This window comes from Mycteria americana, chromosome 1 (genome assembly GCF_035582795.1).
Source record: "Mycteria americana isolate JAX WOST 10 ecotype Jacksonville Zoo and Gardens chromosome 1, USCA_MyAme_1.0, whole genome shotgun sequence".
Classification (NCBI taxonomy): domain Eukaryota; kingdom Metazoa; phylum Chordata; class Aves; order Ciconiiformes; family Ciconiidae; genus Mycteria; species Mycteria americana.
Genome location: NC_134365.1, coordinates 119,127,371 through 119,142,494, shown reverse-complemented (window position 1 = coordinate 119,142,494; position 15,124 = coordinate 119,127,371). Strand labels below are relative to the sequence as shown.

Genomic DNA, 15,124 nt, shown 5'->3' with positions numbered 1-15,124 from the left:
GTCAGGGCCCTGAGGACACCACTAGCCCTGACTGTCCCTGCCCAGCCCCCCTGGGGCTTCCCCCACCCTGCCCACAGCCCAGGACCCCATTGCAGTCCCCTGAGGGCTGTCAGTCCCTGCCCCAGCGATGCTGCAGCAAAGTGCTGGTCTCCAGCTCTCCACAGCCCTGCCCAGCCTGGACATGGGCCCTGCTGAGCTGGGCGGATGTCCCAGCCCAGCCTTGGCCTGTCCCTGTCCCTGTCCCCATGGCCTGCCTGGCCGTCCTGGGACTGTATCTGGCCCCGGTTACCCTCACCAGGCCTGACCCGTGCCCACAGACAGACATCCTGGCCTGGCCTCAGCGCATCCCCACAGAGGTGCCTGATGTCCTGGGCTGGGGCTGACGCCAGCCTGCCCTGCCTCCCTGGGGGAGTCCCCATGGCTACCAGTGCCCTGGCCCCCAGGGAGATGCTGGTCCCCACAGTGTCCCAACAGTTCAAGTGTAAGAAAATGGAAAGGAGTATGGTGCAGCTGTGTCTTGTTCCTGATTTCATCTTGGTTTTCAGAAAACTCAAGTGCCTTTCCTTAATATTGTAGCACTCCTGATCATGGGAAGTCCCTTATTGTGCATTACCCCGAAAGCAGCCTGAGCACTGCTGCAGTCAACCATCCAAGACATCCCTGCGTAGCGTGGGTTGGTGCTGCTGCGGTAGGGAAGAGGCAGCAGTGTGGTGCTGTGGAGTTGCTCCCTTTTCTGCTGTCAGTGCTACTTTTGTCACTGCTTTCTTTTTAGCTCGGTTTCTTAAGGAAAAGGAGGTTTATGTGATAACCATTTTTATCCCCCTGTATTGGCTAATATCAGTCATCACCAAATCTCTTAATTCTTTCAGGTTTTGTGAATGCTGACAGCTAGAAGTTCAAACAGGTGCCCTCAATGAAGGGGAATGTGCTTTACGAATTTATGTTATAAAGTTGTAACTCGTAGTAGGCATGATGTGCCTTATGGAGGGTGGTAGGACCATGTTGCAGGTAAGCTCTTCTGCATCCCGGCTGCCTGCTGCGGGGCCTGTTAAACGTACCTTGTGCCTAGACTTGGGTTCTGCGGAGGCAGTGGCTGAAACCCGGGGGTAGGTGAGGATGGGCCAGGGCAGGATGGATGAAGTGAACCTTCTGAGGTGTGCAATGTTTGCTCTCTACCCGTGCCATTTTCCCTTAAAAAAAAAAAAAAAAAGGGAAGAGCGCAGGCAGTGCGAGGTAGAAATACTTACACGCTCACTGCGGAAAAGCTTTGCTTAGAGTTCATGCTGTATTAGATCTAATGTAGCTGAAAAACATGGCATGAAATGCTTTTGGTTGGTGCTTGGGTGCTAGCTACAGTAAGTTTTTCTATTTCCATTTTTTTTGGCTTGTTTTTGCAACCCTTTGCTGCTTTATTAGCAGTGGCCTTTTTTGTTGATCTGAATTTGCAGAGCCCATGTTACTTAATTTACTTCGGGCATTTACTTATTAAGGCTTAGCAAGGATAACAGGCGTTCTATGCAATGGAAAAAGAGAATAAATCCATAGAAGACCGAAAAGCCATTGTTCTGAAATGGCATTAAATGCTGGCAGGCACCTTTGAGAAAAATCCTGCAAAAAGTTCGAAACTAAACTTAATCTTTCATTAATAATTTGAAACGTGAAAGCAGAACGTGGCAGTTCTCTGGTTACCGAAAGCTGAGTTTAGAAGAGTACATTGACATCATTAAATGCTTGCTGGAAAAATGGATTGAAAGAACCAGGTTTTGAAGTTTAGAAGTTGTTCTTTCCAGCCTGATGGTGATCTGGTTAAGAAAAACATGGTTTAGTGATGCTGACAAAATCACTGTCTGTAAACAATGTGTTTAGACTGGCTGCAAGTCTTAACACTTACTATGAGTGAGGACTTAGGAAATAATCATGTTTCTGTAACTCTCTTATCTTTAGCATCTGAATTACAAGAATACAGTGTATCAGTGCAAATAGTTAAAGAAGCATTTTTAAAATGCACTTAAAACATTGAATGTGCGTAGATTTCAGGCTGAGGTTAAATAACTGTTTCATCTATATTGGACTTTCTGATCCACTTTAATGACAGAGCTGGTGGGCATTTCAACAGAAGGGGTAGGCTTGTGCACAGGCTATGCTAAGCTTAGGGAATACTCATTAGAAAGATTCACAACAGCAATTCTAAAGAAAATATAGTTAATGTGAGAGAGCACAGCAGAATGCCAGGGCAATAGGTGTTTAAATTTATGCTTTTCTTTATGTCAAATTCTGATTTTTTTAGTGTCAAAGTGAAAATTAATTAGCAGATCATTTCTGAGGAGGGCGAAGGTGCTGATCCTTGGTGACCCAGAAATCGCGATCCCTGTGGATCCAGCGGCACAGCTGGAACTGTCAGTCCTTGCGCTTCAGGTGCAGTCTCAGTCATGAGCAAAAGCTCAGGGCAGGTGGGATCCGGTTTCTGCTCCGCAGCGTCTCTGTCACCTGGCTCTGCAGTCAAGCTTGCGGGCCTGGTTTTTCGAGTGCTGATTAAAGTTCTAAAGCATACACTAACATTAACTCCCAGGTGAATAATGGTAGATACACTTTATATTCTTCTAAGATATTACTTCCCCCCCCCCCCCCCCCCCCCCCAAGTTTCTATGCAAATTGTGTTTTCCTAATCTAAGACATGGCTTTTAAATACCATTATCTCATGGACCTACAAGAGTTTTGGTTTGCTTGGAATATATCTAAAACTAGTTAAAGCACAGTTGTGATAATCTTGTTTACTTACCTGGAAATAATACTGCCACATCATGGTTTTATTCTTGGGGAAAAAGGATAATTTTTTTCAGGGAAAAGAAGCAGCATTTAGCACTGCTCTAATTTTAACTAATGACAGGAGAGCATCATTTGCCTGTGTTTTAGATGCTTTTAATATTAGGAGATGATGATGTTAAAAATGCCAACGTTCTCCTTTAATATCACTTGGAGTTTTTGCAAGTCCTTTTTTTGTTGCCTAAAAACATAGCGTGATCATACTTTGTCATAAAATCAAATACTCGTTTTCCATTATAAAATGCCATATGCTCATACATTTTGATTTCTTTCCAGAAGTTTCACGTAAGTGCTACTTTTGTAATCTCTTGGATTTTCAGTTTAGAGTGGACTCATTCTCACTGCCATAGTGTATGTTACGTTATAAAATCTTATGTTTTCTCTCCATAGCTTCTGCAGAAAAAGACACAATCAAGAATACCTACTCCAAAGTAATGGATGCATATGGGCTCTTGGGTGTATTAAGATTAAACCTTGGTGAGTAAAATATGCAAAATCTTAATTTTTCATTTGGGAAAGAAAATTGTGCTGCTCCTGTAAAACTGCACAGCACAGGATCTTCGCAACAGGAACTGGGCTCTTTTTTTCTTATTATTTTTTATCTTTGTGGAGTAACTTGCAAGTTTGGAGCGCTCCCAGAAATGAGGGAGTAGACAAAAATAACTTCCGTTTTTCACAGTCCCTGTTATTTGCAGCATAGTTTCTGTTTGTGTTCGTTTTCTTCGGTAGAACTTGAGAATGAGTTCTTGATGTTGGTTCTTTTTGTACTTTTTTCAGGCAAACTGGGGTCAGATTGTGTGCATTTAAGCATTTAAATCCATCAACATCACACTCCAGTAAGATTCATTCTGTTACCCATGCCTTTTCTTGTTTTACAGGAGACACGTTGTTACATTATCTGGTTCTAGTAACAGGATGCATGTCTGTGGGAAAGATTCAAGACTCTGAAGTTTTTCGAGTTACTTCCACTGAATTTGTATCGTTACGAATTGATTCAACAGATGAGGATCGTATTTCAGAAGTGCGCAAAGTTTTGAACTCGGGAAACTTTTATTTTGCATGGTCTGCAACTGGTGTCAGTTTAGATCTTAGTCTCAATGCTCACCGCAGCATGCAGGAGCACACCACTGACAATAGGTTTTTCTGGTGAGTTCATAATGCGTTTTATCAGACATGATATAGAATAATGCATGCCTGTACAAACTAATCTCTGGCAAGTTTTTATCCTTGTCTTTATCAGCTCTTAAATGTACACCTTTGTCCCACAAATGTTGATGAGAGAGAATAGCATTATTTTAACTCTAAGGACATAAGTATGTTATTAATGATACAATGTTTCCATGGCCACTTGGAGTTTTCTTAATTGGAAGACACAGATTTTTCACTGCTTATGATATTATACTTTGATCTGAACAGTTGTCATAATGTTTCAGCTTTGGTGTCTCTTAATCCTTCATCAAATGTGTAAATTGTTTTAAATGAGTGTGGTAATGGAGCTTTAAAGAAAATTTTAATCTTTTGAACATTCTGTATTCTAAAATGGTGTGGTGTTTATATATAGTTTCCAAGTGGGTTTCCAACATATGAAAGGGCTTTAAAAGTTTTATTACACAGATAATTGTCATGTTGCTGATTTTGTTGAAACAGAGCAGGTAAGCTATGCTACAGTGCACATTGCTTGGCTGCTGAGCTCACTATCTTTTTACAGAGTATTTCTGAATAAAGTATTGGTTTTCACACAGAGAATTCTTGGCAAAACGAATACTGCTGTTTCTGCCAATAAGCAGCTTAAATAATGCCAGTGATGCACACAGTCGTGTAAGAAATTCTGCTCCCATATTTTCAGCCTTTTTTGAAATGGTGTATATGTTGATGAACCTTGGAAAGGTCCTAAAGACATGGCAGTACGCTGTTAGAACAGGGGGAAAGCTACATCTTCCCCCCTCTTCTGTCCAATATACAAGACACGAGACCAGCTCTGGCATATGTGCCAGTGCGACTCTACTCTTTGCTGCTATTTTGGTCAGATACAGGAATATGATCAGATTGCTATGTAAGACAAAATATATGTATTAAGACAGAAAATAAGCTCTAGTCTTCAGAAGCACATCTACCTTGAGGTAGGTTTACAGGAGTTGCAGGAACCTAGCTGTTTGTCTGTCTCTGCGTCTGGAAAAAGATGGCTCTGTTGATAAGTCAGTATTTCAAGGCTTGAGAAATTATGATGCCTGTTGACCCTGTCCAAATAAGCTTGGCTGACTTTGACCCCTGTCATAAAACTTCTTAAGTTACCTGGCTTTTTTTTCAGTAAGAATCAGTACCTCGCAGGAGGTAGATGGAATGTCCCGGATTCCAAGATCTAGAAATGTAAACACTAAAAGTCAATAACAGAAAGTATTCTGCTTATGCACTTCAGTAAGCTTTCTTGGGCTTTTTCTGTTCAAAAGTTCCAGTCTCAGATTGCCTAGGGAAAGAATATTGTTTGCTTTCTCAGTCTCCTATTGTAATGCATCTGTATACTTTTCTGTAAAGTGAATGCATACTTGATTCATGGGATTTGAATCTTCATTAATGATTGAACAGAGGTGTTTGATAAGTTGCAGCGTTTTTTTGGTTGTTTGTTTTTTTTTTTTTAAATTGGAAGTTTAGAATGAAAAGGCTAAAATTAAAGTGAATAGCTTCAACCTTTATACCACATATGTTATTTGCAATTATGGTAGAATTTTCTGGGCAGTGGCAAAACCAGCCGTCTTACTAGAGTTTACTTTTCTTTGCTATGCAGAAAACTTTACTTCCTTTTTATACAAGCCAATGTTTCCAAGGAAGATCAAAAGCCAAGCCCCACTAGAGTGAGGTAAAACAAAAAAACTCGCAAACCTCAAACTTTAGTCTTTCTTACTTACTACGGTGTTGATTGGTACTACTTAATGCACAGGTATATCCAAACTGTGGATCTTTCTTTCATTTGAGCAGTAATTGGTATTAGAGAACAGTATATGCAGTATAATGTACCAACAGTTAACCCTGAAATTGATATTTACAGAAATTTGAAAATCACTTGGCTATGAATGTATTCCTGGAAGCTTGTCTGGGCAAGTGATGCATTATGGTAACATATAATAGAAATAATAAATGTATGTTGACAGGAATTTTTTTCTAGCTTTATTTTGTGGTGGCGTGAAATTGAATGGTGCTTTACCAATCCAAAAAGTAACCCTGTAACTGGAATTCTGGCTTGCTTTTCCCAGAGTCTGTAATCTTTGGCTTCTCAAAGGAAGGCTGAGTGGAGAAATATAACAAGCTTGGAGTGTTGTTTTTTGCTGGGTGAAGAGCAGAGGCTATAAGGGTTATTATTTTAAGGTCATTAGAATTCATGGCTTCACCCCATATTCTTATTGTGCAAATGTTTAAGCTGTTCTCTTGTAAACTTTGCTATTTCAAGTATGTTTAAATAAGAGTTCTATCATAAAACTATAACATGCATATTTTCCTTATTTGTAGTAGTGGGCGTAAAATACAAGAAGTTAGTAACTGGCTTAACAATTTGAGCTGTATTTTATTTCCTTCCAGATATTTTAATTTTTTTGTTTCCTGATAGGAACCAGTCACTGCATTTACATCTGAAGCACTATGGTGTGAACTGTGATGACTGGTTGTTACGTCTCATGTGTGGAGGAGTGGAGATAAGGACTATTTATGCGGCTCACAAGCAGGCAAAGGCTTGTCTCATTTCACGACTAAGCTGTGAACGGGCTGGCACCAGATTTAACGTCCGGGGAACAAATGATGATGGTCATGTTGCTAATTTTGTTGAAACAGAGCAGGTATGTTATGCTACAACACACATTGCTTGGCTGATAAACTCAAGATAAGCATGTGTGTGGATAGTTTTTTGCCCTAAATCAACAGATCACAAGTCAAGTCTGTAACCAACAGATATTGGAATAGTTCCTTTGCTGCTAAATAAGGAATCTAAGTAGGTTACATAATTTGATGATCTCGGTTTTTAGTGTAGCTTAGGGTAAGGGCATGCATGGGTCTGAGTTTCAATAGCTTAAGAAGCTATTACACATCAGATGAACTGTTGTAGGTGGCTGTACTTCCTTTTAGCCTCCTGAGCTGCAGGTGAGCGTGTACTTCTTTTGGCCGGAGCTAGTAGTAAAGTAAAAGACCTTAGAAACAAGCAAAAGAGATTTTTGGCAAATACATGGTACCTTGTGGTTCAGGAAAGATAAAAGCATTCCTATGGTTACTTAACTTAGCTCCTCTGAAAGGTAGTTTTTAAAGCCACTGTAATTCCACTGCATTTGATTGCATATCTTTGCCCTTATTATACAGAAATGCAAGAAGCTATTAAATCATTCTTTGCTGGCCTTTCTTTGCTCACTTCTTATGATAACCTAGTTACCAAGATGTTCCTGCAACTGTATTCATGTGAGTAGGTATCTTTGATTGACTCACTGACTCTTTGCAAAGCCTAGGTGACTTCAGTAGGATTTATCCAGGAAGGGCTCTGCTTGACCACATCCAATTTCAGGATTTTAGTCAGAACACTGTTACAGTTTCTCTGTTCGAGTTTCCTGGCAGGCTAATGTCACTAGATGACTGAGGCATATCATTCCACTTAGTTTCCTTTCCTGTATACTTAATAGACTGTTGTATTTTGGATTCTGATGCACAAAATCTGTGCAGCTGTTTTGAGCAAGCTGCATTGTTATTCTCTCTGCATTGATGTACATTTTAACTGTTCCTACAGGAAGGTCTTACCAAGTTTTTTAAAACAAATTACTCTTAGCACAGAAGTCAGTAAGGCCCAAATCATAAAAGCTTGCTGTATTTTCTTAGACATTGTGAATCATGATTCTGCACGGAAGCAAGAGAGTGCCAGAACTTCTTTTACGAATTGTTCAGAGGGGATAGAGAGAAAAGTCTAGGGAACGCAATTAATATTTTAGCTTGTAGTGTGGAATATGTAATATGTAAATATATTTTATTTATGCTTTCTTGCTTTCTTAGGTTTCTTAGCTAAGGCTAAGAAACCTAAAACCTGTAATACTTATTAATACTATGCTTTTTTTTTTTCTTAACAGGTGATATTTTTAGATGACTCTGTGTCATCTTTCATACAGATTCGAGGATCTGTTCCATTATTTTGGGAACAACCAGGCCTGCAGGTAAGCAGGAGATAGATTTTAATTATACAGATAATTCTTATTCATGTCTTTTTAAACATCTTACAGTAGTGTTTAGGGTCTTCTGCACAGTTACCTGTCAGGATGAGGTTATCCTTTGGGAGCAAGTTGGTGCTATTGTTTAATTTACCAAGCCTGCTACTCTCGAGTCTCTGAATGCTGTTTTGCACAAGATTTGAATGTCCATTGCTTTTTAGATGTTTTCTCTTTGAAGTTCTGATTTTTTCTGTATTAATTTAAATTGCTATTTTAAAATAGATTATCTAAGGGCAGCCAAAGAGACTGTTTTCTTCTGAATTGTTCTTGAGGATAAGTCTTTTCAAGAAGTCAATATGGATCAAGAGTTACTGTAATATAATTTCATCCCAGTTTTCTTGAAAGAGGGATTGTATCAGCGACGACTACTACTGTGATACAATTTTTACAGGGAAGATTAAAAGAAGTTCATGCCTCACAGTGACTCTAGGTTCTTTAAACTAGATGTATAAGCATTTTGCAATAGAACTGCTGAAACATTTACATGCCTTTTACTCAAGAAGTAATTAGATCATATGACTAAGTATATTAAATTTAAAAAGTGTTTTTTAGAAAACAGAAGAGGAATTTAAGAAAAGCCTATAAAAACAATGTACACCATAGCAAGCAGAATAAATTTTGGAGATTTCATTTAGAAAGTGAAATGAATTTTTAGGCCATATTTAGGATCAAAAGAGGTCTTTGAAGAACGATTAATCAAATGTGTAAAGACAAATAATTTAATGTAATCTTCATGTCATAGGTGGGATCCCATCGCGTCAGAATGTCAAGGGGGTTTGAGGCGAATGCACCAGCTTTTGACAGGTGAGAGAATGTCTTAAATTTTTGTTAATGCACTAAAAACCTCTGATAAGTGATGCATCAGAGGGTTGGGATATGTTATTCCAAACAGGAGGCTTTGTGTATACAAACGTGTGATTCAGCAAAGCAGCGAACTGCCTGGGCAGCTTTTTCAAACTTCTACAGAATTGCTTGTGCCTTTGAGTGCTTTGCTGAAAAGTCTGAAGAAAATTTAAAATAGTGAAATATTTTGTTAAATTGAAGACAAAAATTATAGCATGTTTACACTGAATAATCTAGATTTGTCAGCTGCTGTATAAAAGTAAAATTTATATTTTTATTTTATTCCTGCCATGACAATTCAGCCTTATGGTTTTAACTAAATGTATGTTGTTAAATTGGTGCTATTATCCTAATTAAATAGCAGTCAATGGTTGTATGCTCTTATTGAGTTATATTGATTTGTTTGGACATGACATAATAAAAGGCTTCTGGCAGTTATTAGAGTACCCAGCACATTTCTGCAGCATCTCAGTCAGTGTTGCAGGTGTTCGTGTTAATTTTCTGCATGCCAGAAGATGAGGGTGGAATTTTTCTTCTGTTAACAGGCATTTCCAAACTCTTAAAAATTTATATGGCAAGCAAATTATTGTAAATTTACTTGGAGCAAAAGAAGGGGAGCACATGCTCAGCAAAGCTTTTCAGGTGAGTATGACAATTCTCTCACTGTGCATGTCCTTGGAATTCGCCTGTTTGCGATGAAGCTTTTATATAGCCTTTGAAAAATGAAACACGTATGCTATGCTATGGAGCAACTACCACTTGCGGTTGAAACTGTATGTATCATAAAAGCACTGCTTAAGGTGCGTAACATGAAATTAATTTTTAAAAGCTCTATGTACAATTAGTGTCTGATTATATTCAGATTGGTTACTTTACTGAAAAATTATAACAGCAACATAGAAAATGTTGAGGGATTTTCATTTATTTTCATGTTTCATGCTTATTTAAAAAATAAATCTTCTTTGCATTATAAAATTGGTGAATAAATAAATGATACTTTGTGGTATTTAATACTGTGATGTTTCTTTTAAAAATCTTTCCCTTGGAATTCCTGCATATATTCCTTAATATTAAAAAAATTTCACAAATTAATTTATCAATTTAAACATAAAAGCTGCTTCATGATTAAATAGAAATGTTTGTTCAGAAGTTGTTAACTATGAGTGGCCATCTTCATGAATTCCCTCTAGTTAGGTTAAAAATAACTGTCACATTGTAGTCCATAAATACTGACAATTTGAGAAGTTCTGTCTGAAGCCAGAGAACATGTCAGTAGCCATCTGTTATTTCCCTTTCTGGTTTTCCTTTTCCCTTTGTATTATAATGGTTGAATATCTTAGGCCATTTGCTGGTGTCTTTTCTGTATCCAGCTATCCTGGTAGGACACATTAGTGCTCCCAGATGCATATCAATGCCCAATGCAGATCATAGCTTTGCCAACAAAGATTGTGTGAGCACTTAAAGATTTTTCAGGGAACATTAGGGAAAGTTTTGCTCAAGCCACCCTCCACAGCAACCTAAATAATTTGTCTGGTTTTTTCAGTAGTAGTTTATGAAGTGTTTACTCAGTCCCTGTTGCTGGCAGGTATGTCTGAAATGGTGACTGTTAGTGAAAGGGTTTCCACTGAAACAGCTCTTTGCAAATTGAAGCATTTTAACAGTAGAAGAGGCTGTAGAGTGTCTTGGTGACCCTTCATATAGTAAGGAAAAAACTGACTTTGATTGTGACAAGAAAAAGAAAAAAACACAAGCGAAGTATTAATCAGTTCTGAGTGATTTGTTAAGCAATCATGATAAAAATGGTTTCATTTTACCCAACAGAAAGCATGTAATAAGATAGCTAATAAAACAGCTTTAAAATTATTTCTAGCCTCTTATTTAGCTTATACTACTATATGTTCAGATATTGGTGTATTTATACTTTTTTTCTTCCCTTTTTACAATGTCAGAGCCATTTGAAAGCATCTGAACATTCAGCTGATATCAAAATGGTGAATTTCGACTATCATCAAATGGTTAAAGGTGGAAAGGCAGAAAAGCTACACAGTGTGCTTAAACCTCAAGTCCAGAAATTCTTAGAGTGTGGATTTTTTTATTTTGATGGAAAGGAAGTTAAAAGGTTTGTGTGTATAACTTCTGTAAATTTCTTCAAATTAAATTATGGTTCCGGGATGCTTTTCACCCCTTAGCAAGAAGATAAGAGAAAAAAATGTTACTTCTGTTATTGTGTTTTTATTGTATCCAAGATGATGCTCAAAAACTGAAATATGAGTCACTTATTTTACTCTGTCAAAATTTTGTCTCATTCTGAATATGCTCTAAAAATCTTAATGGAAAATATCTCTGAGACATTGATGGGGCATGACGTAATTTCAGGCCTTTGACCTCATGATTTTGGTGAAAATGGGCAATTGTCCTTCTCCTTGGGTGCACCCACATGGGATTAAAAAATTAATATTCTTCCATCTTCCTGTATAACGTTACTCATATTTTCCTCAGCAATGGAGCATACCAATTTCTGTTTGTTGTAAATGCTGATATTCAATGCAATCTTTTTCTAAATCTGTTTGCACCCGGATCCCCCATTTGAGAGATTCAGTTCTCCACAAAGTATGAATGGGATGCCTATTTTCTGCCCTGCTCTGTACTTCCCAGTCCTGCTGTACTTGTGCTTCTGTCCCTATTTCCCCACCCCTCGTCCGAGAGCAAAGGCTGTGCTTATCTCAGCAGGAAAAGGGAAGCAGGGCTGGAAATAGGCAACATTCCTGCTCTTCTCCCTTCCACACCCTTCCTCCTTTTAATTAATACCAGAGCGAACTGCTGAGTGAGGTTCTCCGTGAGAAAGAGAATTGTTGAGTAAGGGGATTGTGCCACATGCAGTGGGGTTTCATCTTTTAGTGCAGTGGGAAAGGAGAAGAGGGTTTCAGTGCCATTCTGTGCTCTAACATGACTGTGGGGTTAAATCCCTCAGGGGCAGGTTTTAGTAGGCCTGAATAAGATTAGATTTAGTGGGAGTGTGCTTAGGTCCCATCTCCACCTCAAAACATCACTGACCATTCTCCAAAAAGCTTTAAAAGTGGTGTGACACTTTGTCTTGGGAGAACACTATTTGGTCTTGATGGAGATCACCCATTAAAAAAACTGACAACAGAATGAAAGCAAAATAGGCTGTGGCTTGTGATAGCTTGAAGAATTGCGTTAATAAAAGATACAGTGACGATTTTTGAGTTCATGGACCATCTCCTTTGGAGAATGTCAGGTTTTTTTCTAACACAGATAGCAAGTTGCTTTGTATTTCAAATCAAATACAGAGGTAGTAATGAAAAAAATAATCTTGGAGAAAGTTCTTCAAAACTTTCTACAATTTATGGTTAGATCTCCAAGTAAATGTGATGAAGCCTTACTGACTTAGTTGGACAAAGCGTGTAGCGGGAATGATGAAAGTAAGGAATAAGTGTGTATCATTGGGAAAGCCATCAGAATTCTGTACTCATAGCCAGGCAAGAAGAACATGGATGTTGCCTAATATGATCCTTCTGAGAGCTTTATAGCATGAATTAAGGGGCTTCTCTCAAAGAAAGGGTAGCAGTTCAGAGTGCCTCAGGGCCTCAAGCATCTGTTGAGCTAAGGGGGAGAGGCTTATTTTTCATTTTTATTTGGGGAGGAAAGAGAAAGTAATGAGGGGTTGAAATTGGCTTTAGTTTTATCACAAATTCTTGCTACTTTTAGTTTAGTTAAACAAATCCAAGAACTGTCCTAATATCTCTCTTTTTCTTTTTTTTTTTTAACTAAGAGTTATTATTTCTCTCTGAGATTCTTGGGAACTGTGTTAGTTGGATTGTTTGAAAAGAAAACTTAATCCTGCATAACACTTTAACTGAGCAAGCAAGGAGAATTGAGAAAAACTGAAGAAGAAAGATTCATGTTATCTGTAGAAAATGAATTAGTTTTGTATGGTGAACACTGCTGCAAAATTCACTGCTGTTATTGGAGCTAACCCTTTATGGCTGACGCATTAATAAACATACTTGCGATGACAGTAACATTGACAATACCCTGATTTACTATTCTGGTTCAGATCTTCATGTCCCTGTCTTTGTTGATGATATGTGTGTTAAATGAGTTATTTCAGTTGTTTTCTCTCTCTGTCTCTCGTTGTCCTTGGCACAGATCTCAAAGCGGCACTGTCAGAACAAACTGCTTGGACTGTCTGGATAGAACAAACAGCGTGCAGGCTTTCTTTGGCTTAGAGGTGGGGAAAACAGTGTCCAGATACACAACTGCTCCTGATGCTTCTGTAGCAATTAGGCTGTAAAAGTAGCATTACCTTCCCTATGAAAGATGAATTAAAATGTTTCATAGATGGCAGTTTGATTTATAGTGTGATACTTTTCTTGTCCTGGGCAACCAGATCTTAGTAGTTACAGAAGCGGTAGTTGTGTAGTAGTTGTAATTAAACAGTAGTCATGCAGCATTATGAAAAATGTTGATTCTTTCTTAGGTGTCAGTTTCTTATGTCTGTTAAGGTTCAGGCTTGCAATTCTAGAAAAGGTAGTCGTGTTCTAGTCCTTCACAAAAACACGTGCATTCACAGTTACTCTATTAGATGAAATTCTTCAGCATATAAGATTACTGTTCTTAGCATCTGCCAGTGTTGTGTATTCTATTTTCACAGCACTGTGCTGTGAATTCTTCATGGGACAGTATCATGGTTGAAGCTTTGGCCACACTCAAATTGAATAGTTGGAAATTAACCGTGGGATTCAGTCCTCCTGCAGGGTTGTGCTTCAGCATATTGGCTTGCTATTGAAACAAAAGTTCTAGCCTGCAGGCTTATACAGTAGAGCTTGAACACATGAACCTGATAGGAATTGATGGAGTAAAACAGTACTGGATGGGCTAAAAGAGTAGCTCTGAAAAACTTTTGACAGCTCCACTTATCTTAATAAACTAAGTTTGACTCCTAAAGATAAAATCCTTAGCATGTTTAAAAATGAAAAATTATGGGTGGTGTAACATCAAACTAAGCAAAAGGATTATTCTTTTGTTTTCTGAATTTTATTTAATTAAAATGCTCTTGTTTTAGTGTCTATAGGAGGGATTTCTCTGAGAACTGCAAAATCCGTTGGCTGTAGAACAAACATTTCTGATTCTGGAATATGTAGTGCTTTGCTGCTGCGTTTACCAGTGAACACTGTTGCCAGTTCATTGGTGTTTTTAGTCAAATGGAATACTGAACTGTTTACCCTCATGCAAATACTCTGACAATTTTTCTCTTAACATTCAACATCAGTACATACTGAGCAGATACAACACAGCTTGAGAGATCTAATGCCTTTTTTCTCCATTGTCTCAGCTCTGCATGCAGCATAGGGGGTCACACCTTTCCTGGTCCTGGGTCACAAGTCTTTCCTCGTCCTAAATGTGTTTGCTGGAGTTTAACAGTTCACTGTAGATAGAAATGCAAGCTTGAAGTAAGCAATTAGGTTTTCTTAAATGAGCCATGAGAAACATTGCCTCCTGTATTTTACTGATAATACAGTTGTTTTCTATGGCATAAGAACAAATCTTTATACTTTCTTAATGCATATAGTACTTATATGGCAAAATTAGCTTTGCAGCTCTATTTTTTCCTTTCTTATCCTTTTAAGAACTGGATTAAATATCGTCTTTTTTTTTAGACCAGGTATGCCAAATTTTTACTTGTTGAGCTAAATTATAATTTCAGCTAAAATATAAGAGCTAAAAGAATAAAAGTAATTAATAAGAAGGAAAATGGTAAATCCTCATAAGCTGCTTGCTTAATTTTAATACTCTATTTAAATGAGATATTTAAATTATTACTTTTGTTAACATGATAGATGCTTCATATAACAAGTACTGAGCTCTGGATGACCACATAAAATTACAAGATGAAGCACCCAATTTCTGAAGCTTCTTTTCTTGTTTATTTCTACTTAATTTTGTCTGCAAGTTTCCTTTTGTAACTTTTGTTAATTTCCTGCCCAACCTTCAGAATTTTGCCTTTATGTCATTTTATGTTCATCATTTTAGATTTCTCCTTCTTGCTGTTGGACACCTCAAGGTTTTAAAGATTTCTAAAAGCTCTTGAAAATAGGTTTTTTATTTAGTTTTAATTTTTGATATTTATTTTCAGTATTATGTTGGTAGCCACAAACACTAGAAGCTTATTTGACTTTTTTTAAATAATCATGATTCCATAAACCAGG

The 15,124-nt window shown here is 37.8% G+C and overlaps 1 protein-coding gene across 5 annotated transcripts in view; it reads left to right on the top strand.

The window, feature by feature from the left end:
- Positions 1-15,124, top strand: part of SYNJ1 (synaptojanin 1) — a 67,981-nt gene that overhangs the window by 9,785 nt on the left and 43,072 nt on the right. For all 5 annotated transcript variants that reach the window (XM_075517521.1, XM_075517528.1, XM_075517546.1 and 2 more), the window contains 8 exons: positions 3,214-3,300; positions 3,702-3,969; positions 6,422-6,647; positions 7,914-7,997; positions 8,794-8,855; positions 9,440-9,536; positions 10,844-11,013; positions 13,065-13,146. In XM_075517521.1, coding sequence (XP_075373636.1) covers positions 3,214-3,300; positions 3,702-3,969; positions 6,422-6,647; positions 7,914-7,997; positions 8,794-8,855; positions 9,440-9,536; positions 10,844-11,013; positions 13,065-13,146 — 1,076 coding nt within the window. The remainder of the gene's footprint in view (positions 1-3,213; positions 3,301-3,701; positions 3,970-6,421; positions 6,648-7,913; positions 7,998-8,793; positions 8,856-9,439; positions 9,537-10,843; positions 11,014-13,064; positions 13,147-15,124) is intronic.